Source organism: Muntiacus reevesi, chromosome 18 (genome assembly GCF_963930625.1).
Source record: "Muntiacus reevesi chromosome 18, mMunRee1.1, whole genome shotgun sequence".
NCBI classification, from domain to species: domain Eukaryota; kingdom Metazoa; phylum Chordata; class Mammalia; order Artiodactyla; family Cervidae; genus Muntiacus; species Muntiacus reevesi.
This window is the reverse complement of record NC_089266.1, coordinates 37,186,621-37,213,762: the sequence shown is the minus strand read 5'-3', so window position 1 is coordinate 37,213,762 and position 27,142 is coordinate 37,186,621. Positions and strand designations below refer to the sequence as shown.

The 27,142-nt window shown below is 42.3% G+C and overlaps 1 protein-coding gene across 2 annotated transcripts in view; it reads right to left on the bottom strand.

Moving 5' to 3' along the window:
- Positions 1-27,142, bottom strand: part of ZZEF1 (zinc finger ZZ-type and EF-hand domain containing 1) — a 92,140-nt gene that overhangs the window by 59,449 nt on the left and 5,549 nt on the right. For both annotated transcript variants that reach the window (XM_065908976.1, XM_065908977.1), the window contains exons 2-15: positions 24,310-24,454; positions 20,770-20,964; positions 19,057-19,228; positions 17,533-17,732; positions 15,918-16,128; positions 13,852-13,968; positions 12,760-12,938; positions 10,648-10,746; positions 9,349-9,440; positions 8,827-8,975; positions 4,615-4,726; positions 2,935-3,150; positions 1,211-1,311; positions 479-648 (exon numbers count right to left, since the gene is read on the bottom strand). In XM_065908976.1, the coding sequence (XP_065765048.1) occupies positions 479-648; positions 1,211-1,311; positions 2,935-3,150; positions 4,615-4,726; positions 8,827-8,975; positions 9,349-9,440; positions 10,648-10,746; positions 12,760-12,938; positions 13,852-13,968; positions 15,918-16,128; positions 17,533-17,732; positions 19,057-19,228; positions 20,770-20,964; positions 24,310-24,454 (2,158 nt within the window). The remainder of the gene's footprint in view (positions 1-478; positions 649-1,210; positions 1,312-2,934; positions 3,151-4,614; positions 4,727-8,826; positions 8,976-9,348; positions 9,441-10,647; positions 10,747-12,759; positions 12,939-13,851; positions 13,969-15,917; positions 16,129-17,532; positions 17,733-19,056; positions 19,229-20,769; positions 20,965-24,309; positions 24,455-27,142) is intronic.

Here is a 27,142-nt window from a genome sequence, read left to right as displayed (position 1 = left end):
GACTGTTGTTTTTATTCAGTCACTAAGTCATGTTTGACTCTTTATGACTCCATGGATTGTAGCATGCTAGACTCCTCTGTCCTCCACTATCTCCTGGAATTTGCTCAAATTCATGTCCATTGAGTCTATGACGCTATCTAACTATCTCATTCTCCACTGGAGAAGGAAATGGCAACAACTCCAGTATTCCTGCCTGGAGAACCCCATGAACAGTATGAAAAAGCAAAAAGACTGGAGAATGTGATAATAATTACTCTCAGTATAACACAACTGTATGTCAGAAACCAGGAGGAAGGCATTGAGGAGGACTAAATCCTGAACTTGAAATAATGATTCAAAGAAGATCGAGGAAACTCCTTTTCCAAAGACATAAATCTTTTACTGGGTTTGCATGGTCAAAGAATCCCTGGTTCTCTACAGCGAGAGGCCCCGCAGACCACCAGAATAGGGTCACAGTGAAGAGGAACCCCAATCCTACCACTGCACAGGTGTGCGTAGAGCTCCTTGGCAGCCTCCACCGGCCTAGGGCGCGGGCTTGGAGCCTTGGCGTCCTCAGCGGTGGCCGGAGTGTCTCCTTGCAGCACCGAGAAGCAGCTCTGGAGGAGCTGCAGAAGCAGAGTTTGGGCACAGACGCACTCTTCCCTGGGGCTAGAGAAAGACAAAGACCTTCAGAGAGCAAAAGAACCAGTTGTTTTTCCCTTGCGATCCCACAGCTGTCTACGAAGGACTCTCCCCACTAGGCATCAGGCTCAAGAAAAATGCCAACTGAGCAGAAGAAAGGAGGAAAGGAAAGAACAGTGTACGTGGTACGTCTGAAGACACAGACCTTGTCTGACTCTGCCTACTCTGTTGCAAGGAAATGCACTTCTGACTCCGTTTCATCAGCAGGAAAAATGAAGACGCTATAATACTTGACCTGGCTATCATTACAAGGTACTATAAAGGGCAAAATGCTTGCAAAAACACTGCTCAAATAAAGCATTTTACAGAAAGGTAAGATATTATTTTCAACAATAACCAAATCTTTCAAATCAGAACAAGATAAACTAGTAGGAAGCAAGAAATCCTGGGGGGAATAAAAAAACAACTGTTCATTTAGAATAGCAAAACTCAAGAGTTTTCAATTGTGCTTATATGACTATCATCTTTACCATCTGAGCCACCAGGGAAGTCCCACGTGACTATCATCTTGTAACAGATTCTGACTTACTTTTGCTTTAATTTACTGTAAAAATTCCAGAAGATCTGCAAGTCAAGACCCGCGAAGTCCAGAAAAGATTTATATTTTAAGCCACTTTCCTTTTGCTGTACCTAAAAAATAGTAAAGACCAGAAAAAATAAAACTGAAAAATTCATTTGGAGAAATATTTTAACAGCTCATTTACTTCTCATTATTAAGGGATAAGGTAGCTCCTTCTATGTGTAAAATCCCAACATAACTGAAGTGACCCTTAAATGACAATCTGTAGATAACTATTTTTGGGTGTGAAACTTTATAAAATATGTGTGTGTGTGTACACATGCATGTGAGTGTATATATACATGTAACATACACACACACATCCCTGTGAAAGCTCCCTGACTTCACAGATACGACACCTGGGACATGAGGGTACCTTTACTTGGGTGAGACTACTGTCCAGGATCGTATTGCAGCTTGTTTTGATCCTTCCCTGAACACAGGCTGAAAGATCAATCCTGCTGTAAACGCTCTTGCTACATCTATGCATCTCTCTCTCATCTGCTGTTTTCTGCTGTGATAGGAGAGCTCCAAAGACCAAACAGTGCACATACAAACTGAGTTATCAGTCTCTGAATGTGTCATGAAGCAGAATGAAGGTGAAGAGTAGACACTGTTGTATCCCACACACGACAGAGCTCTATGTGATTCTTGAGACATAAACCACGCTCTCTATGGTGACGACTGCACAAATCTTTGAGTGGGTTGTCACTGTGTTTTTATTAGTGACTGTAAAAGTCAGTATCGAAAACACAATGTTCACAGCAGCATTACTGACAATAGTCAAGATGTGGAACCAACCTAACTGTCTGTCAACAGATGAACAGATCAAAAATATGGCATATACACACACACACACAATGGAATATTAATCAGCCATAAATAGAATGAAATTCTGCCATTTGTAACAACATGGATGGACCTGGAGTGTATTATACTAGTGAAGTAAGACAGAGAAAGACAAATACTGTAAACTTTCACTTATATGTGGAATCTAAAAAATGAAACAAACAAATATAATAAAACAGAAACAGATTCACAGATACATAGAACAGAACTAGTTACCAGTGAGAAGAGGAGTGAGAGGAAGGGCAAAATAGGTGAAGGGGATTAAGAGGTACAAACTATCAGGTATAACATCAATTTTAAGTTATAAGAATATAATGTATAGCAAGGAATATAGCCAATATTTTATAGTAACTTTGCATGGAGTATAATCTATAAAAATATCAAATTACTATGTTGTACACCTAAAGCTAATACTATAAGTCAACTACATTTCAACTTTTTAAAAATCCTGTTATCATTTTTGGAGTTAAAGAGACAGAACTCACCTATACTTCAGGAGTACTTCTAGGACTTATAGAAGACATAAATCCCATAAATGTGCTTTGGCTCCCCAGTGACCCCTGGCAATCCCAGCTGGGCATCTTTAAGATCTCTGCGCAAGTCTATTCCAAGAAACCTCAAGATGGTGATCACAGGCCACCCCGTCTTCCACTTACTGATGCCATCAATGCCCCACAATGTACTCCCCTTAAATTCCCAACATCATCACAGCAGTGATGCCTGCCATCATCATTCAAACTGCATGGCCTCAGCAGGACCAGGTTTCATGGGATGGTATTCCTTCCCGCAAACGCATCATTTACTTTTCCCAAGGGAACAAGGTTTAACAACTGAGGAAACGCTACCAGGTCGTGGGCAAGCTGCTGGATGAACTGAAGGGTCTTGAGGAGCAGTGTGGCCCCACAGACACTCTCCTCCGTGCCCCTTCTGCAGTGAGCACAGACGATGCTCTGTTCTGCTCCTGCTCTCGCAGGCCGGAGGTACCCACTGATGCTCAAGCCTTGCACTCCCAAGCGCTCTGCCGACTCCTGGCGGGTGCAGAGGAACTTCACCATCAAATACTGGAAAGAACAAGAGAGACATACTGATGAAAGGGAGGTGAAGGTATCTCTGGGCAGGTCTCCCTGTGACTTTCATGATTAATGAAGCCCCACAATGCCTAGCACGGGGGACACAAAGTATAAGTCTAGAATCTACAGCAAACAGGAAAGAGACAATACAAATGATGGAGTCAGGTTCTGGGAAAGATCACAATAAGAGAATAGCATTACCCCCTCTTCAAGGCAAAAACAGAGTAAGACAGGATAAATAAAGGAAAGATGTCTGCTCTGTGGCACAGTCACTTGGGTTTCTTGTTTGAAGCTTTCTCTTTTTTAAATGAGGGCCATTTTTAAAGTCTTTATTGAACTGTTATAATATTGCTTCTGTTCTTGTTTTTTTCTTAGCCAAGAGGCATGCGGCATCTTAGCTCCCCAACCAGGGATTGAACCTGCAAACCCTGCATTGGAAGACGAAGTCTTAACCACTGGACTGCTAGGGAAGTCCCAGCACAGTTGTTTTGAAACAGAAAACAGCTATATAGTGAAAACAGTCAATGACTGCCCTAAGAAGACATTCTCAAAACCCTCCAGTTACATGTAACCTATGTGCTGGGAGCCCAGGACACAGCCTTGTCTTCGCAGAGCTAAAGTCATTTTCAAAGCCCAACTTCTATGCACGCTCTCTGTAGTGAAAGCTCCTTTGTTAAGGATCTTTCAGAGTCCATTACTCAGGTGCATAAACATTTACTGAGCAGCTACTATGTATATATCCTAAAGATAATTCTTACTTCTTTTATTTGAGCTTCTTACTAAGATTTACAATGGCGGTTACAAAAAATTAAGTAGTCAGATAATCAGTTTCTTTCATAGCTACAGTAAGACATCTCTCTTGCACTTATGCCTGTGGACTTAACTGTTCCCTAAGCCTGAGATGCCCTTCTCCACACCTCTCAGCCTGGCTAAAGGAGGCAGCTTAATCAACTTTCAACACTTGGCATCACACCAACTTTCCTGGGAAGCCTTCCCTGGTGAATTCCAGACTGGGTAAATATTTTCCTCTGGGCTACAACACCCTGTATGTCTCTTTATCAGCCCAATCACAGTGTTTCATATGTCTATGACTCCCACTAGACTGAATTCCTTGAGGGTCACGATCATGTCTGATTCACCTCCAGGGTACCAGTGCTGGCATAGGTCTGGCACACAATGACCAGTCAATAAATACTTATAAGACAAAAGGAGGGGATGGGACTTCCTGGTAGTCCAGTGGCTAAGACTCTGTGCTCCCAATGCAGGGGGGCGCAGATTCGATCCTTAGTCAGGGAACTAGATCCTACATGCCACAACTCAAAGATCCTGCACGCGCATGCAACTAAGACCTGGCCCAGCCAAATGAATAAATATCTAAAGGAAAAAAAAAACAAACAGACAACAGGAGGGGAGGAGTGAGGAGGTACGTGAAGGCAACAACTCACTAATGCTTACTTTGGCAACTCTGCACTGCTGCAACTTGACATCTGCTTCATCCCACTCTTCTTCCAGCTCAAACCAGCCAATGGGATCATCTTCGCCAAGGATATCAGACGAGCAACCGATCCTGTAAACACAAGGTACTCATAAAACATTCTCCTATTTCTCAACCTCTCAAGAGTCTAACAAATAAGCCACCACTTACACGGCATTTGGGCTTCCCTTGTGGCTCAGCTGGTAAAGAATCTGCCTGCAGTGAGGAGACCTGGGTTTGAACCCTGGGTTGGGAAGATCCCCTGAAGAAGGGAAAGGCTACCCACTCCAGTATTCTGGCCTGGAGAATTCCATGGATTATACAGTCCATGGGGTCACAAAGAGTCGGACATGACTGAGCGACTTTCACTTCACTTTCACTTTACATGGCATTTAACTTGTTTAGACGGCCTGTCTGTTAACAACTGAGGCTGGGGTGCGCCACTTGGTGCCCGAGTAGACAAGGGAAGTGGTGGTAACTTCCTCCCCACTTCTCAGCCTCCTCATCTGAACGATTAGGCCCAAATACGACCTGAGAATTCAAGAGAAAGTTTGCTTCTCTGGATAACTGGATTATCTGAAGAATGAGACCTGAAGTTAAGGTATCTAAGATGAGTTACTCAGGAATAAAGTTCAATCCAACAGCTGGTATGTGTTTCTGGAAAGAGTCAAAGGAGAGGCAGGTTCAGTTTTCTTTTCCCAGGACTGGCTAAAATATCCATGACTGGCCTGAGGTTTATACTTGCAACAGCTGAAGGGTAAAAGCTGGGGAGCTTTCAGATCCTGGAGCTCCAAAAAAGGAAAACTTCAGCCTTCACAGGCCTCAGGATTTTTTCTTATTCCTTAAGAAGTCCTCACAGGAAAGTTTTCAACCCAAAAGCTGAAGAAGCACAACTGTGTGCCATTTCTTTTAAAAAACTGGATACATGAATGGTACTTCCTTTTTAGGAATTAAATAAATGAGAAGGAGAAAATGGCAGTCTTTTCAAGTAACATTCCTAAAACTTTATTTAGTCTGTGCTACAGCTAACAAGCTAGCCAACACATGCGTAATTCTGTATGGATTAAGATAAGCAAACACAGGCATTTACAACAACAGCAAGGAAAAAAACAAAGGACCCAGAAGAAGTTCTATAACAGACAGAGAAAAAACATTTTCTTCTCACCACAAGTCATTCTAAGCATGAAACATTCATGACATAGTTAAGCCTAAAACCAGTGGTATTCCATCTAAGCCCAAAATCGTGTCAATGACTCTCATCAGTGTTGTGTTTGAGGACTTTTTAATTCACTTTGGGAGTCATCAAGGTAATCTCTGAGATATAAAGAGCTGGCAGGGTGTCAGAGAGGGGGAGAAGCAACCTTGCTTACTATATCAATTCATAGGCGGGTGGAAAAAACAGAGCTGAGTATGTATAGTCCTTAAGTATGTATAGCAACCCCAAAGCTGGGCCCAGATCATACTGACTAACTGACGTCTGACAAGAGGGCAGGTAAATAAAAAGGGCAAGAAGACAGACACATGTCTTGTTAACATTTTGATCTCCAAATTGGAGAGGGACCGATAATATGTAGGCCAAGTAAATGAGGATTTCAGAGTAGCTCAGGCTGGAACCAGGAGCTAAAATCAGCAAGGGACTAGTGAATAAACCTGTATTTAGGTTTAAAAAAAAAAAAAAAAACCAACATCCTATATAAGAAGTGGAAGATCTTATTTAACAGCAGGTTTAGGGAAGAAGACCTATATTAATATGTGCCAGGAGTGGGACACAGCTACTTAAAAACAGTGTAATCTCTGATCATTATTTTAAAAGAAAAGCATTTTTTAAAAAGCATGTATGCATGATGGGAGAGAGATGTTTCATTTAGAGGGCTGGAATTAAGACCACTGAGTTGAGATTACAGCTACAAGATTTCAATCGAACGAGTCCTCATCACTGAGATGCACCAAGTGCTCCATCACTAAGGCTATTCCAGGGAGGCTGAATAAGCATTTGTCAGAGATGCCACCACAGGAAGCCCAGAGGAGAGAGGAAGTTAGTCTAGAACCTTGCTATTTCACGTGTGATCCATGGACAGGGAGCACCAGAGTTGCCTGGGAGCTTGTTAGAAATGAAGGTCTCAGGCCCCATGCAGAACCACTGAATCAGAATCCACATTTGACACAATTCTCAGTGGTTTGTAAGTTCATGAAAGCCCAGTAGAGTACTGTGTGTTAGTCACTCAGTTGTGTCTGACTCTTTACAACCCCATGGACTTCAGCCTACCAGGCTCCTCTGTTCATGGAATCCTCCAGGCAAGTACAGTACTGGGTGATAGGAAAATCTCCAGCACCCCATTACCTATGAAATACAGGAGCAAAGAGAGCAAATCTCAGGCTCAGCTCTGTGAGTTTTCACTTGCTAAGGGAGGTAACACTGACCAGGAGGTCACCGATGCCCTCTGCAGCTAAGTCCAGCAGATTTAGCTTACTGCATCTAGACTTATCTTACTAATTCCTGGGTAACATCCAACAGGGCTGCCCACTCCCTGCCTCTCTGACCACGACTTTCCCTTGGCTTTCCTGCTGCTTCTCTGGCCACTTTTATCAGCCCCCGTTTCTCTGCTGCCCCTGGAATACTGGTGCCTCTCAGCATACTGACCTCTCTGTGCTCTTCCCACCACACATGCTCAAGAATGATCTCTTCGAATTCATTTTAAACCATCGCTGAAATGTTTCTGCTCTCTGTGCCCTCAAGACAAAGTCTCTTCCAGGCTCCTGACCTGCTTATCCAACTAGCTGTGGGACATCTCAGATGTCTCCTACAGCCTCAAAGCCAACAGGGCCAAAACTGAGCTCATCATCTTCCCACAAACCTGTCCTTCCAGAAGTATGCTCTATCTCAGAAAAAGGCACTACCAGTGTCCCTCCTGCCAAGTCAAAACCCAGGACTCACTGATCCCTACGCTTTCTCCCCTCTCCTGCTCTGCATGTAGTCACTCATCACATCCTGCTGTTTCCCTGGCAGGCTACAGTCCATGGGGTCCCAGAGAGCCAGACACAACTGAGTGACTAACACACACACAAAAAGTCCTGCTGGTTCTACCTTCTAGCATGTCTGCAGTCGGTCCACAACTCTCCATTGCTTCTGTCGCAGCTCTAGGTGACGTCACCCATACTCTGGCCTCCAAGGTGACAGCAACAGCCTCACCCATTGCATCCTGCCTCCCTGTTCACTCTCCTCCAGCCCCTGCCTCACACAGCAGGCTCCAGAGTAGTACTTCCAAACCACACATGCAATCTCCTTGTTCTCCTAGGACAGCACAATCCCCAACTCCCTTTTCTTGCCCCCACTGCTTTCAGGATAAAAGTCTCAACTCTTAAACAGAGACAAAAGGCCTTTATTTATTTATTTATTTATTTTTCAAAAGGCCTTTAATGACCTGACCCTCTTCTCTCTCCAGCTTCACCTCACCCCACTCTCTGCCTCACCACACACCTCAGCAATGTGTGGCTCGCCAGTCCCTTGAGTAGGTCAGACTCCACCTTTGAGTTCTCAACTCTACTCTGTTCTTTGCTCAGGACATTCTTCTCCCACCACTTCAAGAGGTTAATTAACTTTAACTCCTCCAAATTCAACACTTCCTCCAGGAAGCCTTCCCTGATCAGGTCAGGTGCTCTGCCCTGTGCTCCTAGAACACCTGATCCCTCCCACCTATCTCGCTTGGACAGCACAGTGACTCTCTAGGCTTTACCAGCTGTCTCCTTAGCTCCACAGCAGGCTCTGTAGAGCAGAGACTGTGCCAACTTGCTCATGAGGGTATCTTTGGTGCCTAGCAGCAGGCCGAGCACATCACAGGTACTTAATAATTATTTTCAATATAAGCACAAAAACAGGAGGAAGGAAGTTGAGGCCGGGGTACATTTCCCAGGGGCTAGAGAAGACTAAAGACCTCAGGCTGTCCACAATTCACATGGCTATCATTACCCAGCCATTTTGAAGATCTATATACCTGGTCACGAAAGGGACCAAGTAAAAGTCTATGAACAAATTAAAATACATGTCTTCAGACATGCTGCCAGAAAGCAATGAATGTTCCTGGCTACTAAAGATGGGTTAGTAGCGACTTTTCTTCTATAAAGAAAATATATGTCACCAGTAAGAGAATGTATATTATCTTATTAACTAGAAAGATTTTTATTCTGTTCCTTACCTGCTTTTTACAAATTGCCTGAACTCTGGAAGTTTCCATTTGTCATATTTTTCAAATCTTTTGAAGTGTTCTTCTGCGTGAAATTTATCAGAAGATGAGTTGTAAGCAAACACCAAGCCACACTGGGCACCAATGCCACCACGTCGAACCTGGAAACAGACCCAAATAAAGGCCATTGAGGGGCCAGAGTTTTGTGGCCATTCTGTTCCCAAATAATGCGGTCAAATTCAAAGCACTTAATGCAAAAAACGAAACCAACAAAGAGAGATTTCAAATACATTAAATCCTGGAAAAGTAAGAAAGATGCTTCCCAAGAAAGGATTCCTCACCATTTTGGATCCTTACACTCACACCATTCACAGACTTAAACTCTATTCATCTTTGTGCCCCTGTGTCTGCTACAGGACTGACGCAGAAAAATCACTAAAATCAATGAAAAGTCAGTGACATGGACTTCTGCAATGCAACCCTATTTTTAAAACTAGCAGTAACATTTCTGAAAGAAGGCAGCAGAAGAATTACCATAATTCTGATCTGAGTAACTTGGAAGGCAGATTCAGTTCCTGTAGAAAAAATAGTACTTGCTCTGGTTTTTCCAGTCTCTGTAAGAAAACCTACAAAAAAGAAAAATTAACATTAGGATGACTGATACATCTGTAATAACCCTAAGAACTAAGACCAACAAAACCAAGGCATATCCTTTAAGGCAGAGGCATCTAGCCCATCTAGTCCTCTTATAAAAATTAGAAAAAGAATTCCTCTCTGGGCAGATGCAACCCCACTGATCAACCACCAGGTAACAGATAATGGGCCAGGTATAACTTTGTCAGAGCACAATCTTTTCAACTATACAGGCAGCCCTGCTCTGAGGCAACAATAAAGAAATAAAAAGTTGATAAAGATTGTGACTTTAATTCAAAGAGACAAAAGACTAGACAGTTAATCATCTTTCTGAACCATTCCTAAAACCAAGACTGATGTTTGGCTGGGCTGTTAGAGGCAAGCAGACTTAAAGGCTGAGAGAGGAATTAGTTTCTCAAATACTGTCAGGAAAGACTGTGAAAGTCTTCAAAATGGACAAGAAAAGAATGTGTGTGTTTGTAATGTGTCCTTAGTCATGTCTGACTCTTTACGATCCCATGAACTGTAACCCACCAGGATCCTCTGTCCATGGGATTCTTCAGGCAAGAATTCTGGAATGGATTGCCATTTCCTCCTCCAAGGGATCTTCCCGACCCAGAGATTGAGCCCACGTTCAATCTGCATTGGCAGGCAGATCCTTTACCACTGAGCCACCTGGGAAGCCTCCCCAGAGTGTTTATTTAGCCCACTCTTGAGTTCTCTCCACCTTTCATTGTCTCTGAGTTACTTGATAATTCTCTAAATTGTACAATATGACAGTAATACAAATGATTCTTGTCCACAGAAATAAAAAGTGTGTCTACAGGAACACAGCTGATTACACCTTATGAAGACTGACTAATTCTGCGGCTATCTGTAGAATCATGTTAACATTCCTATTGGTCTCCGTGTATTAACGAGTTCTCCCTGACCTGCCTGTATAACATCCTAGTGGTCCCCTCGCTAATGTATAATGTGAACATTCAAGTACTTTTAAGCTGTTACAGGTGACTGATGCCTAGCAGATGGCAACACTGCAGTAAAGAGATCACACAAACGGTTCAGGAACCACTGACACCAACTGAAGCACAGCGGCAGTGAAGGCTGCGCGTCCTGAAAGTTTCAAAGACCACAGTGCGGTTCCACAGGCCCTCCAGTGGCCATTTCCGCTCACTAAAACCCCGCAGGTCCGCCACTCACCGTCCCTCGTCCACGGCTCAGCAAGCAGGTTTTCAGGTCCTGACTTCTCTTCTTTTCCTTTGACATCACAGGCCTGAAGAGTCAATTGGAGAGGTTTCCCTGATCAAAGAAAAGACAGAAAGCGAGAGAGCCTGAAGCTAGAACTATGAAAAAATGAAAGCTAGAATGCTCATCAGTGGAAACAGAGAGCCTGTGGCCATCCAGATTGCTAACTAAAAATTGACCCATTTAAAAGCTAACATAGGAAGTAATAGCAGATAAAAGGTGATACTACCCTATTCTGCTCTCCTGAAAGAAACAAAGAATAAGTAATTCCAAAAAGAATCACTCTAGAATAACGGACCAGTCAGAAACAAAGCATATTGTAAGACATAGATTAATAACACAGACTAAACGTAGCTGTGTATTGAGCAGGAGGAGAGAGGAATTCCTAAGACACTGTTTGGGAGTCAATAATGAATTTTATTGTAACTGCATTTAAATATATAAATAATGGAAAAACAAATATCATATATTAATGCATATTTATGGAATCTAGAAAAATAATACTGATGAAACAGAAATAGAGACTCAGACACAGAGAACGGACTTGCAGACACAGTGGGGGAAGGAGAGGGTGGGACAAACTGGGAGAGTAGCTCTGACATATATCCACTACCATGTGTAAAGCAGACAGCTAGTGGGAACCTGCGGTATAGCACGGGGGCTCATCCTGGTGCTCTGTGACGACCTAGAGGGGTGGGGTGGTAGGGGTGGGGTGGTAGGGGCGGGGTGGGGTGGCGGAGTGGGGAGGCTTAAGAGGGAGGGGATGTATCCTTACTTATGACTGATTCATGTTGTTGTATGGCAGAAAGCCACACAACAATGTAAAGCAATTATCCTCCAACTAAAAATAAATTAAAAATTAATAAATAAAATAAAACATGCATAAATAATGTCTTGGGGTTTGGGGTCTTGTTTCTTAAAATTATCTCCAGGCAAATTTTGGAAGTTTTCAAAATAACACAGATCAACTTTTACTATAATGATCTAACAACGTTTTCTTTTGTTTTAGCAATATAATGAAAACTCTATAACCCTATTAACCTATAAACCAAACCGGAACTAGAACACTATCAATAATGAACAGCCCCCCTAGGCGTTCTTCCCCTGTTTGGGCTCTCTGCCCAAATGGACAGCTAAACTGAATTGAAAACTTCTCTGGAGAATATTTTCCAGATAGATCCCTCCCATCCGGCCATGGGTTCCAACTTTTCCAAAAACAATGATCTTCCCAAAATTGGGGAGGGGGTAACTGGATTTACACGATATCTACTGTCTGACTTAAAAAATTAAAAGTAAACTATTAGAAAATATTAAGGCAAAGGTACAAATATCATCTTTGGAGAAGGAAATGGGAACCCACTCCATTATTCTTGCCTGGGAAATCACGGACAGAGGAGCCTGGCAGGATACAGTATGTGGGGTCACAAAGAGTTGGACACAACTGAGCAACTAAACAACAACAACAAATACCACAAGGAATGATCACAGTACTCTGACGGGATGGGACTCAACGCTGTGCTCTGTGGACAGAAGCTTTAGCCCTAGAGGCCAGGACGGCACGTGTCAAGTGCAGTCATCTGGGAGGAGTTGTACAGACTCCTGTGTTGAGAAGGATTAAGAAAGAAGCTCCAACCTGGATCAGTGGAAAAGTGCTAAGATGGATTGCCATTGGGCCCAGGAGGGAAAGTGGAGGCTGGCATGTATGTCTGCCCATATATGTCATTCCAACAGCTATCAGCCATCACAAGGATGCAGAGGGATGCCTTCCAAGACAAGGATCCTTCGTTCTGGGTCTGGCATTCAAATGGCCACCAAGCCTCAGTCATTAGGTCAGTGAATCCTGGTAGTGCAGTTCAGTGAACACTCAAGTTTCTTTTCTGCTAATGCATCCAAAAATGAACCAACATCTCCCTCCCTAGTCAAAGAAAACATGTTCCTCCAGAAACCACGGTATAACTACAAAGACCCAGCCCACAAACTACTACCCAGCAAGATAAGAATTTGCCAGAAGGCCCCCCGCTGGTGATGGTTTTATGCATCTTTGTGCACCTTGCTGAGGTCACTTACCGTATTTAAGGAGCAGGTTCTGCCTGACCAATGCCATGGATGAGATGAGAGATGAGGCATCATAGTGTGTGTCCAGGTGATCAGTGACAGTACACAGAGAGCTCAGCACTTTGGCAACACTTCCTCTTGCTAGTGCAAAGGCCAGAAGAGTCAGCTCCACCTCTGGAGTAGAACGGCAACTACAAGCGAAGAGCAGAAAGCATTTCACTTCTTAAAACGAGAAAAAATCCAGGTAGTTCAAACTTTGTGTAACTGATCACCAAAAGCAAAATCAACCTGCCATAAGCTTCATCCATTTAGCAGAAACACTTTTTGAAAATCCTTAAGATATCCTAAAGAAAAACTAAATCGGTCTGGAGGAATAGGAAATAAAACCCTCACCCCTGTAACCTTAATCTGTAAGTATAAAATAATGCTATCAATTTCAAGAAGTCCAAATTTATAAACCAAAAATAAATAGACTGTTGCAATAAGCGCCTGCTATCAAGAAGCCTTGAGTAATGACCTGGCTTGCTCAGACAGCTAAGGGCTTTTTCCTTCAAGCACCAGTAATGTATTTTAGATCTACTCCATGTCACGCTTATCTAGTTTCTTAAACACATTACCCTGAAACTTTTAAAACTGTCTAGATGTCTCAGGGCCTGGTTTGTACTCTAACACAGTAACGTCCTCAGGGCTCTCTGTGGCAGAGCTGAGTGTCCCCACACTAACCGACTCCACTATCAGCTACCAGGGTGTCCTTTCCCAGGTCTATGGGCAACCAGGCTTGTTAGGCCTGCCCATGGAGGCAAGCAGGTGCTGGGCTGGGGGTGTGAAGGAACGGAGAGGCTTTGAGTTCTAGACTGTGACACCTCTGCCCTAGCTTAATCTGAGGACTACTCCGCCCCCACCCCCAATTCCTGAGGTCAGGGGACACTGCTAGTTAATGGAGGGCACCGTTATTTCACTTTCTCTTCAGTCACTAAAAAATGGAACATTGAAAAATTAAAAAAATAAATAAATAAAGACTTGACAAGCACATATGCCCTCTATCTGCCACCAACACCAGTCCCCCATCTCCCCCTACCCCACTTATCGACCTTGAGTCCTGACCTAGTAATCCTTATGAGGAAGCTGTCCACTTCTTCCAGAACATTGGGAGACAGGAAAGTGGAGAAATCTGTAGATCCTGGTGAGAGGGACAGCGGAGGCATGTGCTGCAGTGCCTTCCTAGAAGTGTAAGGTGCACATTCAGAACAAACCCAGGCCAACGGTGAATTTATTAATATAATTTTAGAGCAAATAAAAATACATTGTTGGAAGCTTATTTGGATTAAACCCTTACTAAGAAACAGTGTTCCTACAGAGAACCTGGCATATAATATAAATCAGCCTTTTTCCTACAGGGGTCCCAGTGCTAAACTGTTTAATGGGATTTCTTTTCTTTTTTTTTTTTTTGAGAGTTCCTTTTAAGAATTTCTTGAAGAGTTAAAGAGTTTAAGAATCTCTTAAACAGTTTCTTTAAGAGTTTTCTTTAAGAATACACACAACTCTGGTATTCAGTTGGTCACTTCAGTTGAAATTTTGGAATTCGAGTTGTTTAACTCAGAAATATATGTTTTTAAAATTTTAGACTTGAGAACGGCATTCTAAATACTGTTTGTAGATAAAGAAGGCATCCACAGAGAATCCACCTAACCTGTTGTGAAGACAATATCAGGCATATAAACTTTAAATATATCTGATCTTCGACAACTTGGCATAACTCCACAACCACAAAAACAAGGTAGGAAACTCATCCTCTTCTCCTTCCTGAAAATTCAGTCCATAGCGTAGGGCTATGCAAGGCAGGAACTCGTGTGTGCCTGGGTGGGGCACATGGTGGCCCAGTGAAGTACTAGAGCAGGGTACTGAGCAAAGAGACAGCCTGGTGTGGAATGCCAGCCCTAAGAAGGTGAGGAGGGTGTTCAGGCAAGGGCCGGGGAGCTGGGAGGCTGGTTATACGGAGTGGGACTCTTTAAATAAGTAAACATATCAGGGCTGATGTGAGCCAAGTTTCTCACAGTCATAGCAGGGAGCTACGAACATAGAAAGAGAGAAAATCACAATGAACATGGTAGTACTGGATTAGAAGTATCAGTGTAAACTCAAGAGTTCCCAGTGTTACAGACAAGAAGTAAACACAGGAGTCACTGTGTCTATGTATACACGTGTCTATCACTCATACACATGTATTTCCCAGCTGCGTCCACTGAGAGAAGCAACACTCCGACAGCAATGGGTTTAGTTTGTTCAGTTCATAAACACAACTCTCCACTAAAAGTGACCACGACTCTTGAGAAAAAAGGCTAATTCTAGGACTATGGCAGGGAACATTCAAGGTAAGCCTGGAATATTTTGATGCAAGGAAGAGTTCCAAGATGAGGACATGTCAAAAGGACACATGAGCCAGACTGTCCGAGTTCCTATTGGCCAAATCTGGGCCAATCTGAGAAGCAGTACTGTGATGGATAACAACTCCAGGAGTAAAATAGGAATCATGAGTCATGTCAAGTAAAGTCTAATGAGGAATGCGATATTTACAGAGTCTCCAAGTACCTCCTCACAAAATACGAACTTACACCATCTGAAGTGTAAGCGCCGAGTCTTAACCACTGGACGGCCAGGCAAGTCCACCCTAACAGTTTTGTAAAAGAAAATTTCCAAAGGTGCTTTACATTTAAAAATAGATTAGTTTGGTGCCCTTGAAAATATTTGACTCTTTTGTGAAAAGAGCCTTCAACCTAGGGCCAAGGTCCAAAGACCTCTAGCTGATCCATCATTGCTTGGTCATGTACCCCAGGAAAGGTCACAGTACACTTGACTGTAAAACAGGGATAATTTTTACACATACATATTGCAATGTAAGTAGGTAAAAAACGTATAGCATCTGAAGGTGTTTTATCCCATATAAACATGTAAATGCAAGCAACTGTCCCCCAGCGGATAAGGAACAGGGATGGCATATGTGACCCAGCCCCACCCCCACCAAGCCCGAAGCTGAAGGCACAAACAGGAGACAGCAGGGCACCTGAGGCCCGGCTACTGCCTGAGTCTCAAAGGTCGAGGGTGCGCAGTGACGCGTCCTGCCGGCTGGAGAGTGAGCACACCATGACGGGCCCGGAACGCCAGTGACTTACTGAGTGTTGCGCAGCACCGTCTGGACAAACGCAGGATTTGTCTCCATGGAAGCCGTCACCAGAGACGTCAGTAGAGACCAATACCATATTGCAGAAGCATCTGAGACTGAGACCCCAGACTTCTTGACTCTCTGAAAGCCAACAGCCCTCAGACCGTGAATTCTAGTGTCACATCCATCACTAAGACAACGCTTTATGTTAATCTGGACATCTGTCAAGCGCAAACAACAAATTCAGTATTGGATTAACTTCTTCAGTTCGGCAAACGCTAGGCTTCCAACTAAAAGCAAAAGAGTAATTCACATTTCGAAAAAAAAATGCTGAAGATATATTTTGATGCCAGAAATAAATGGTGTGTACAATGGAGCACATATACAATCAATTTGTCAAAAGAGCAGTGACTAATCTAAGGAGTCAAAAGTATCACGTGTAAAATTAAGGGTGGCTTAAATCTTTACATCACAACGCTTCAAAGGAATTTATGACTCTTGGAAATCAACACAAAACTGTATTTTTAAAATCCTGGCTAAACACATGGTAAGAAAATGTCTAGAATTTTTCCTAAAGTTCCAAAATTTAGATTTAGTTATAAAAAGCAGCTGGCTCATAGCCGTTGTGAGAATTTCTCTTTAATAATCAAGTCCCAATAGATGACATAGGCATGACTCACTTTTAAGAGCTGTCAGAATTTCTTATGTGGGTTGGAGAGGAGGAGGTGAGAAGTTAAAAAGGACACAACTTATAGAAAAGACCACCACAGTGTAAGACAGGAAGCTGCTACTCCACAAGCTTAACTACTTCTTTGCCTAGGGGTGAGACACAAAGACTCTACCTCCCTAGGCCTCAGTTCCTCTGAGCAAAGTAAGAACACTTCTTTTGGCCCAGGAAAGCATTAGGAGAAATGAGACAAAACATGAAGCATTCCGGCTCCCTGAATGAAATAAGCCTGGAAAAAAATCACAGAATTGTGATTATTTCCAAAACCCTGTGTGTGAAGCAAGGTTATAATAGTATAAAAATGGAAACAACCGAAATGTCCAAGAAGAAAAAGCTTGTTAAAATTAAGGCACAATCTTAACAACACTAAGTAAAGGTGAGCATGAATATATGATAACACAAGTTAAGAAGCTACAAAAGAGCATGAACAAAATATCACCACTTTTGTAAAAAGATACGTAAAGATATACATAAATATATATATGCAAACCTATTTTTAAGTTAAAAAATATATATATATGTTTGTGTGTGTATATTTATATACACACACAAATATAAGAAAAGGTCTGGAAGGATCCATACCAATGAATTCACAGTTACAATCCCTGAGTAGTGGGATTTTGAATAATTTTTTGTTTGTGTAAATATTTCTAATTTTCTAATAAGAAAAAAATTTTTTTTCATTTAAAAAGACTTTACTGCTTTTCTATAACTTTTGAAAACACTGAATAGGTGAAATAATGACCACTTTGATGTACATGATGAGAAGCAAATCAGATCTCCAAAGAAAAACAAACAGCTTTTCTATTTCAGAGGTCTTCCTGCCAAAAAACAGGACTTCCTTCCTCCCCTCCGGTCCTCTTAGTTAGAAGGGCAAGATGCCTCTTGGTTGACTCACAGAGCTGACTGATGTTGGCATTTTCCAGCAGTGTCACATAGCCAGTGACATTGCTGGGAATGTGCACGTCGCGGACTTCCTGAAGATCGCTGGCCGTCCTCCCCACAGCTACGGTCACCTGCTGCGGCATGTAGCTCTGGTCAGTGGCTGCCACGGCAATGGACAGGTGCCTGAGTACGACATCCGGCTTCATTTTTAAACTGGAAAACACAAAGAGAAAGCAGAATACAGGCTGAGAACTGGCAGGGCCCATGAGTCCCACTTCCAAGATCTTATAGGTGATATATACCCAAAGACTGACTCCCCTAAAAGCAACTAACTTGAAAAGCTGGCTACTAGTTTCAAAGTTCTTATGACCTTCCCAAGTTTCTAAAATTCCTTTCAGTTCAAGATCAATCTTCTAGTTCTTTACTTTTTTTGAGGCTTAAACTTTATTTATGTATGTATTTATTTTTGGCTGTGCTGGGTCTCTGATGCTGCTCGGGCTTTTCTCTAGTTGTGGCAAGTGGGGACTACTCTCTGGCTGTGGTGTGCCTGGACTTCTCATTGCAGTGGCTTCTCTTGCTGTGGAGCTCCGGCTTTAGGGGTGCAGGTGTCAGGAGTTGTGTCACGTGGGCTCAGGAGTCCTGGCTCCCAAGCTCTAGAGCACAGGCTCAACAGTTCTGGCGGACAGGCTCAGTTACTCTGAGGCATGTGGGATCTTCCCGGATCAGGCATTGAACCCATGTCTCCTGCACTGGCAGGCATATTCCTTACCATTGAGCCACCAGGGATACCCTCTATTTCCTTTTAAGATACCAGTACAGGCAGGAAAGTATAATATGAACATTCTAATAAAATTCCTTTACCCAGTATGAAGCAAGTTCTAACTGTATCCAAAGAACTGAGTAGATTTGCTCATGTAGAGATGGCTAAAGAGCTTATTTATTCTTTAGGAGAAAACAGTAATTATTTCTATTTCCACCAACTGAAATCAGCCCATTTTCTGATGGGACAGGTGATATTTTAGACAGCAGCTTCAGAACATATAGAAACATCACAGTTGACTGTCATCAGTTTCACTTCAGGATTCTTGACCACCCATTCCCTCTTTCTCTACCACACTGGCCAACTTAGTTGCATACACTAAATGTGCAGAAAAGATCTTAAAATCACATCAGATATAAGAAAAGTATCCCTTGTTCCTTGTGACACTAACCTTCCTGAAAAACTAGTGAAAAATGTCTGAAATTAGTATCATAAATACTAGTCAAATGTTAATTTTCTCCCTTAAAATACCAGTAAAGAAATTATCTGTATTTATGAATATACGAACATGGTTATATAATTTCACATGATTCGTTTAACTCAATTCTTACAGCATCTTCACAGATAATCACAAGAAAAAGAAAACTAGGCAATTAAGTTAAAAAATAGTCTAAAATTTTAAAAAATGATTTTTTTTAACACACTGACAGGGTAAGAGAAAGAAAGCAGGTAATTTCCTTGGACCTTCACCCAAGAATCCGGTATTGTGGCACCCACCGAATCCAGTGTGAGCGGGCGCTGCCGTCTGACTGCCAGTAGGATGAGGTTTCTCCATTCGTCATCTTGTCAATGTCTGCAGGGTTGGAGGATGTCTCTATGTAAGCGTAGCACTTCGCAACAGACTTGAGTTTGTCCATCTCTGGGCTTCTAGTTAGATCTCCAGGGCTCTCTGTGAGAAAAAAAGCAGATTTTATCATGACATCTTTTTCACAAAGTATTTTTTAAAAAGGTCATTTAAAATATCTAACAGAAATATTCCCGGCACTTTGGCCCTAGAAAAATAAATGCTCTGTAAATTCTCCTTCTAAATGGGAAAACATGTATAAAGAAGAAATTGGCCAAGGACTGTTCCATGGGTTGGCTGTAGTACAGCATAAATCACTGATACATTTGCAAACTAACCAAGAGATGAAAATGGCGTCTTGCAGTTTTAACTTTCATTTCTTTAATTATGAGTGAGACTTTTTAAGCCATTTGTTTGTAAGCCACTTGTGTTTCTGAGTATGGCTTTGTCCTATCCTCATCTACTTGTTCCTGGGTCACAACTCTTCTTATCAATTTATACATTTTGTACATAGTATGTAATGTATATATACACACACATAATAAGTAATATTTATTGACTGTTTACTGTGAACCAGGCATTTTTCTACACATTTTCTATGTATTAATTCATTTTAGAGATGAGGAAACTAAGGCGATTAAGTAACTGTCCAAGGTCATAGTTAGTTAAAAAAAAAAAACAAACACTGTCACAATGTTACAAAATATACCTTTGTTCCATAAAATGTTATCTGTCTTTTGACTGTGCTTATGATATGTTTTTGCTGTAGAGAACTTTAAATTTACATACAGTCTAACTTACTGATCTTTTCTTTTGTAGTTTCATGTCCTACTTAAAGAAGTTTTCCCATGTCAGGGCTTTTATAAAGTGGAACTCCATGCTTCTAGCACTCTTACAGCTTTCTTTTTGGTTGAACTTTTTAATCCATCTGAAATTTATTTGATTAAGTGGGTTAAGAATCTAGTTTTATTTTTTTCTCCAAATGTCTAACCAGTTCCCTAACCCAATTTGTAGGCTAATTCACTTCCTGCCCTGACTTGTAATGCTAACTAACTATATCTGGTACCATGTTCCCACATGCAACTGGGTCTATTTCTAGACTGTGAGACTCCACCGACCCCCCAATTCACATTATCAACTTTTGCTGTGGTCACCAGTGAGTCTGTAGTGGCTTCCCTCATTTATTCAACAACTATTCACTGAGCACCTACTGTGTGGCAAGCATAGTTCTGGGTCCCAAGGATAATGAAGTGAATAAGACAGACAAAAATGCAAGTAAATAAAAATGCTACAACTTCAGGTAATAAGTGCCATTTAGACTTTTAAACCTGCAAAGGGGATTGTGACCAAAGAGGGGAAGTGGAGGCAGTGGGGGCATCAGTCAAGAGTAATGAGGAGAGGCCTGCCACATCTGAGCGGAGACTTGGGTGATGAGAAAGCAGCTGGGTTAAGAATAAGGCGAGGGGGAGGAGGAGGGGGAGGAAAGGGCAAGGGAGAGCAGTTCACATTCTTCTGCCACAAACTGGTCACTATATTTTCAGAAATAAAAGCCGGGAGGAGGGCTGACTCATCCTGTCAATAAACACTCACTTGGAAGAAATCATCACCAGGCATCCTCAAGAACAGCCCCAGCCCCGCGCACATACCCTTTTCTTTCTGTACCAGCTGATCCAGAGACTCCTTCAGAACAGAGGCCCTCATGGTGCTCATGTTATTGCAGTGGTCCAACATGGGGTAGGGGATGACGGTGCTGGAGAGCCGGTTGCGATGCAGGAAGCGCAGGATCATCGCCGCATGGACATCCAGGCCCTCCTTGGACTCTGAAAATATGTCTATGAAACCTAAGCAGAAAAAGTCCATTTTTTATGTTTTTGGGAACCTACCACAATAGGTTCCACATCCCCTGCCTGGCGGCCTAGAGGAATTATCTGAATCAAAAGCAGCCATTAAGAATCCTCTCTGGTAGTTTCAGCTTTAATCATTTAAAAATCTAAAGACGTTTTTAAGAAATGAACCAGTGGTGATCTCAATTTCAAAATTAATCTCACTGCAGTTTCACAGAAATTTTAGAAGACTTAGAATAATGATTATTTCTTTCCATCCAAGTGTCCAATTTTTATAAGTTTAATTTATAAATTTAAATACTAACTAGAAATTTTTGAAAAAGTTTTGCATATTGAATATAGACTAGGAATAAAGTTTATCACATTAGAGTGTAATGGTGTGACTGCTTTTATTCTAAGCTACAGAAGATAATGATAATGAAAATACAACCATTACCCTGACCACAAGTCTTGACTGCATTTTTTAGTTTTCGAGGTCCTTCCACAGGCATCATTTCAGTCAGTCCCCAGAGTAAGTGGTGGCGGTGGAGGGTGGAGAGGAGAAGGCACCGAAGGGTCTGGTGCCCTCCTCTTACAACTGAGGAAGCAAGGCTCAGGTGACACAACGAGTCAGCAGCAAAGGGCAGGACTGGAAACAGTCCCTGCACTGCTTTCAAGCGCTCCCTCCACCACTCCAGTCTTCTCTCTCCGGGGTGGCCCCTCTGAAGGCTCCTCCATCTGTCCCTCCCTCTGCTCACAGTCCAGACTCTGGCCGCAACACCTCCGTTCATACACCCACCCAGGTATCCTAAGTGGCTCCCCTGGCTGCATTTTCTCTGATGTTAACCTCAATAACCTTTCAAAAACACAAAACAGGCCATGTCTGAAGTGAAGTGAAAGTCGCTCAGTTGTGTCCGACTCTTTGCGACCCCATGGACTATGCAGTCCATGGAATTCTCCAGGCCAGAATACTGAAGTGGGTAGCCTTTTCCTTCTCCAAGAGGTCTTCCCAACCCAGGCTTCGAACACAGGTCTCCTGCATTGCAGGTGGATTCTTTACCAGCTGAGCCACAAGGGAAGAGGCAGAATCAGATGGGCCGGTTCTAGGGCACAATTTCTCCTCAGGCTCGTGTTTAGCTTCAAAAATTAAAGCAGTTTCCTTCTGCTCTAATAAACGCTTTTTGTTTCACACTTAAAAGCAGTTTCTCCTGCGGACTTCTGGAATTCTGCTCTTGTTATTGTAGATTCAGCTTCAATAACAAGCTTTCAACTGAGGTGCACATGACCCAGACAGTTAAGTGAAGACAGAATAAACACAGCAGCTTTTCCTGGAGCTCAGACATGCTTATAGATTTGAGGAGGGTTTTCTTTGTTTCTCTTTTACTTTCTAATTAAAACAAAAGTACATATATTATCATTGTATTACTGGATGAACTGTCACAAGCTGAGCACACCCAAGTGAGCAGCACCTAGAGCACGACTCCAGAGGTCCGCAGGAGAAACTGCTTTTAAGTGTGAAACAAAAAGATTATATTAGAGCAGAAGGAAACTGCTTTAAATTTTGAAGCTAAACATGAGCCTGAGGAGAAACTGTGCCCTAGAAGTGGCCCATCTGATTCTGCCTCTACACAAATCCAGGAGCCCCTGGTTTGATTTCCCAAGCCCCAGAAGTTTACGCCATCCCTCGTATCTCCTCTTTCAGTTCCTCTTAATGGACACCCAGGGTAATACCCAGACTTCATGTGATGATGCTGCTGGTACTGCACTGATCTGCTCCCAACAGACTGATGCTTGTAATGGGAAAACTTTTATCATGTGGTGAAACAAGCAATGAATCTGGTAAATGGGTTGTCGCTTTTTTAACCATTCAGCACTCATACAAAGATATACGAAAGGAGTAAGTGTCAGTCTAGGTTAGACAGAGGGACCAGGAACGTGGGATTCCACCAGAGAGATGAGCTCAGCTCGTCAAGTTTCAGCCTAGGATTATGATTTTTCTTAAAAAAAAAAAAAAAGAAAGAAAGAAAAACTCTTTTAAGTTAAAATAAAAGATAAAATATTTCAGTAGAAAGTCCTAAGTCACAACCCTGCTAGAGAAGGTCTGGCCCCCTAGTTTTTCGAGCCTAACCCCACTGCCCCTTAGGGTCACCCAGAGCAACAACGCGCTAAGTGTTGCTGGGTCCCCTGGTCTCCACTCCTTTCCTCTCCTCCCAAAACACCTCTTTAAGGTGTTCAAATAAAGCTCCTGAGGCTACCCATATGCTGGTAATACCGAGGTGGGGGTAATATGAAATGCCAAAAGTTAGCTACGCATAATTCAAAGTGTAATTTTTACTGCCATGAGGACAGGAGAAAAATTAACATGTCAGGCTATCTATAATGCTCTATAAAAATTACATAATTCAAGACAATCTGAAGAAGAGCAGAAGTAGGCATTCTTCATTAATATACAGAAACCCTCCTTCCCTAGCTCAATATATCCTCAGTAGGAAGCCGGAGAGGTCAATCAAAGTTACATTTATGGATCCAACAAGTCTGTTTGCCTCCCTGCTGCCTGAGATCCTCTGTGCTAAATATTATGACTCCAACTGCAAAAGCAGGAAAGCTCCTGGATAAAATGAACTGAACCAAAAGGATGACATGCCAAGTTTCATCTTTTCCTTTCAAACTCAATTGCTTTCTCACTAGAAAAAAAAACAAGAAAAGGTAATATTATTTTGATTCTGTTTCTGAGCTCCCTAAATAAAACCATCAAAAAATATAGACAAAGTGTTTTCATAGAGACAATGCAGAGGTACTGTTTCATTTTAAGCTATTTTTATTCTCATGAATTTCAGAGCAATGGCTTTCTAAAAATTAAAAAAACTGGGTGCCTACCAAGTGCCAAACTACTAAATGTGAGGACTCACCAGAAGTAAAAGAGAAGGTTCCCTGCCCTCGTGGAGCTCACAGGATAAAAGTGAAGACAGATATTTACAAACAAGTGAGTAATAATTAATTAATTAGCACAGTGCTAAGTTGCAAAAAAAAACAAAAACAAATACACAATGCTAAAAAAGCCTACAACTGGGGCCAGGGAAGACTTCTCAAGAGAGTGAAACACAGAGATCCAGTAAGGAAGGTGGCCTCATGACAAAGGTTCATAAAGACAGGAGAACTGCTCAGCCACCGCTGTGTGGGGAACACAAGAAATGATTACACTCAACACACATTCAGATCACGAGCTTAGTGAAGGCTATCAGAAAATCATGACTATTTCATGGTGCCCACAAGCTTGTCTAATTACAATCCATATTACAGCAAAGCTCATTTGGGCTCTAAGAGAGCATTCTTCAGCATTCAGCCCTCAGATGAGGACCTCACCTGGAACAAGAGAGCAGGCTTGCAACTGTCTGATGATGTGGCTCAGCTCTCCCTGAAGGTTAGCTCCACTGGAATTCTTGAGGGCCTCCAACATGTTCTCAGCATCAACCGTACCATCACCCTCAGCATCAAACTGGGCAAAGGCCTACAGGACAAGAGAGGCAAGAAAATCAGGTATGGGTTCCAAATTTTGAATAACTGACACTTCTTAAGATCAGTGATTTTTATTGTTGTTGTTGTGGGAAGAGTTCAGATATATCATTCAAAGAACAAATAAGTTTGGGATAGTAACTCACAATGTTCTGCACAACGTGTGTGGACAAGTATTGCTACCTATAGGCACAACATCCAACATCGTCATCTCATCTCTTTCAAGAGAGTAAGCCCCCTGTCCCCAGATAATTTCAGAAGAAAGCAATCACTGCAAAAATGTTCAACTGGTTACAAAGTGCCAAACACAAAGCATTGGCTTAGGGTAGCATCTCAGGTTTAGTAGGGCTTTTTATTTTAAACTCTCTTTGGACCTGAGAGCTAACTTGGTTTATCTACTTCACAGCCCTGTATACACTAACCTTTAACGATAATCTAATTTCACCCTGTTCATATTGGGGAACTGGGTACAGCATGGGATTTGGCTTGAATCCTGCCCTGTCACTAGCTGGCCATGTGACTTCACACAACACACTCCCTTGCCTCCATAAGCCTCAGCTCCTTTTTTTTTTTGGCTGTGCTGTGCAGCATGTAGGACCTTAGTTTCCAGATCAGGGATCAAACCTGTGCCCGCTGCATTGAGAGTCTTAACCACTAGACCAGGGAAGTCCTTCATCCTGTTCTTTTCTGATTAGACCCAATCAGGAAAGCTGAATTTACTCTGGAAGTCACACACCCAAAGTAAATAAGATAGAAGAGATCAGAAGAAACAGACTGTGATGAAGACGAGACTAGAAATTGCCCTGTGAGAAAAGCTTGGAATCTCCAGTGAGGAGAAAAGATGACTGGGAGTAAGAGACTCCATTTCAAACATCTGATGGGCTATTACGGGAAGGAGTAGTTATAATTAAGGTCATCAGATGGAAGCTAGAGGGAAAAGCTCATCATAAAGACGGATCCATCTGTTGTTGGTGGGGTGTAAAGATGGATTGGGAGGCTCCAGACAGAATGCCCAACTCATCCCTCAAAGCTTCAGTTAGCAAAAGCTGGACAAGGAGTCATCAAGAGTGTTCAAAGATGTCACAATAAACAAATGCATTTACCTCTGCTCCCCCCTGAAATTCCACTAAGACCATATTATGGAGGGAATTTTTTTTTTTTTAAGTATAAGGACAAAGCAAAAGGAGATACTGCAACAGCAACAAAATTTTGGAAGCTGGGAGGCAGATGGATTTCTGGGACTATGGATAAATTAGAATATGGACTGGGTGTTAATGAAACAGATATTAACAGGACAGTGAAGACCACTAACTGAAAAAACTAAGTTACAGAAGAGTACTAGATAGAAAATGATCTCATGTTAGTTTAAACAAAAAGCAACTATGCACTTTCCATATCGGTACCAAACATACATAGATTTATCAGCAGAGAGTCCCTTGGACCGCAAGGAGATCAAACCAATCCTAAAGGAAATCAACCCTGAATATTCACTGGAAAGACTGATGCTGAAGCTGCAGGTCCAATACTTTGGCCGCCTGATGTAAAGAGCCGACTTATTGGAAAAGATTCTGATGCTGGGATAGATTGAAGGCAAAAGGAAAAGGTGACAACAGAGGATGAGATGGTCAGACAGCATCGCTGATTCAATGGACATGAATTTGAGCAAACTCCGGCAGATGGTGAAGGACAGTGCTGCAGTCCACGGAGTTGCAAAGAACTGGATACAACTGAGCAACAACGATAATCTGAAAGAGCACATATCAAGATATTAAAAATGGTAATATGACAATCTACATATGCTGCTTTTATAGTGGTAAAGAGGAAGTTATAAACATTAAAACATCTGAAGCAGACCCTAATGTGAAGAGCAGAGCCAATGGGCGTGGAGGGAGGTAGAGCAGAAGCACAGCCTCTGTCTGCCCTGAGGCCCCAGGATGTGAATGCACAGCACCAGTAACAGCTCCTTCCCGTTGTAGCACAGTGAGGAACAGTAATACTGTATGCTTCAGAGTCCGAGGGGATTAGCACAGCGGCAACCCACTCAGTGCGGAATGACAGATGGCTTGGGAAGCTCTGAATTAATATTTGAGCACTCACTAAATTTTAAGCAGTGCACAAACCATTTATTCCACACAACAGCAAGATTACTATTAACCTCCTCATTTTAAAGTTGTACATTTTACAGAGAGGTCAGAAAACTTGCCCAAAGTCACCCAGCTAGTATTTGACTCCAAGGCTCCAGAGCTCGTTTCTTCACAACCCCATTCTCCTTCCTTTGACCAGATAACCCCTGGAGTTCCTTACTATCCGAGACCCAGGTGCTCCAAACCTCTCTCTTATCCATCCCTTTCCTCCATCTTCTAACCCTTGCTCTTGGCACCTTGCGCCCAGGCTTACTCAACATCAGCCTTAAAGCTGAGTCTCACTCTCTCTAAATCGCAAGCAGCCCTCAAGCCCTACTCCCACCAGAACTTCTGCACTTCAAATGCCACCTGCATCTCAAGTGCTGTCTGTTCCCAACTTCCCACACAACTCTTGCTGGTAAAAATTCTATATGAGCAAGGCTATACGAATAAGTGACATTTTTCTATTTTTAACAGACTCTGTTGATCTGTCAATAGTTAAAGAATATGATCAAAAGAATTTTCAAACAAACAAAAAATAAAAGACAGTTTGGGTGAGA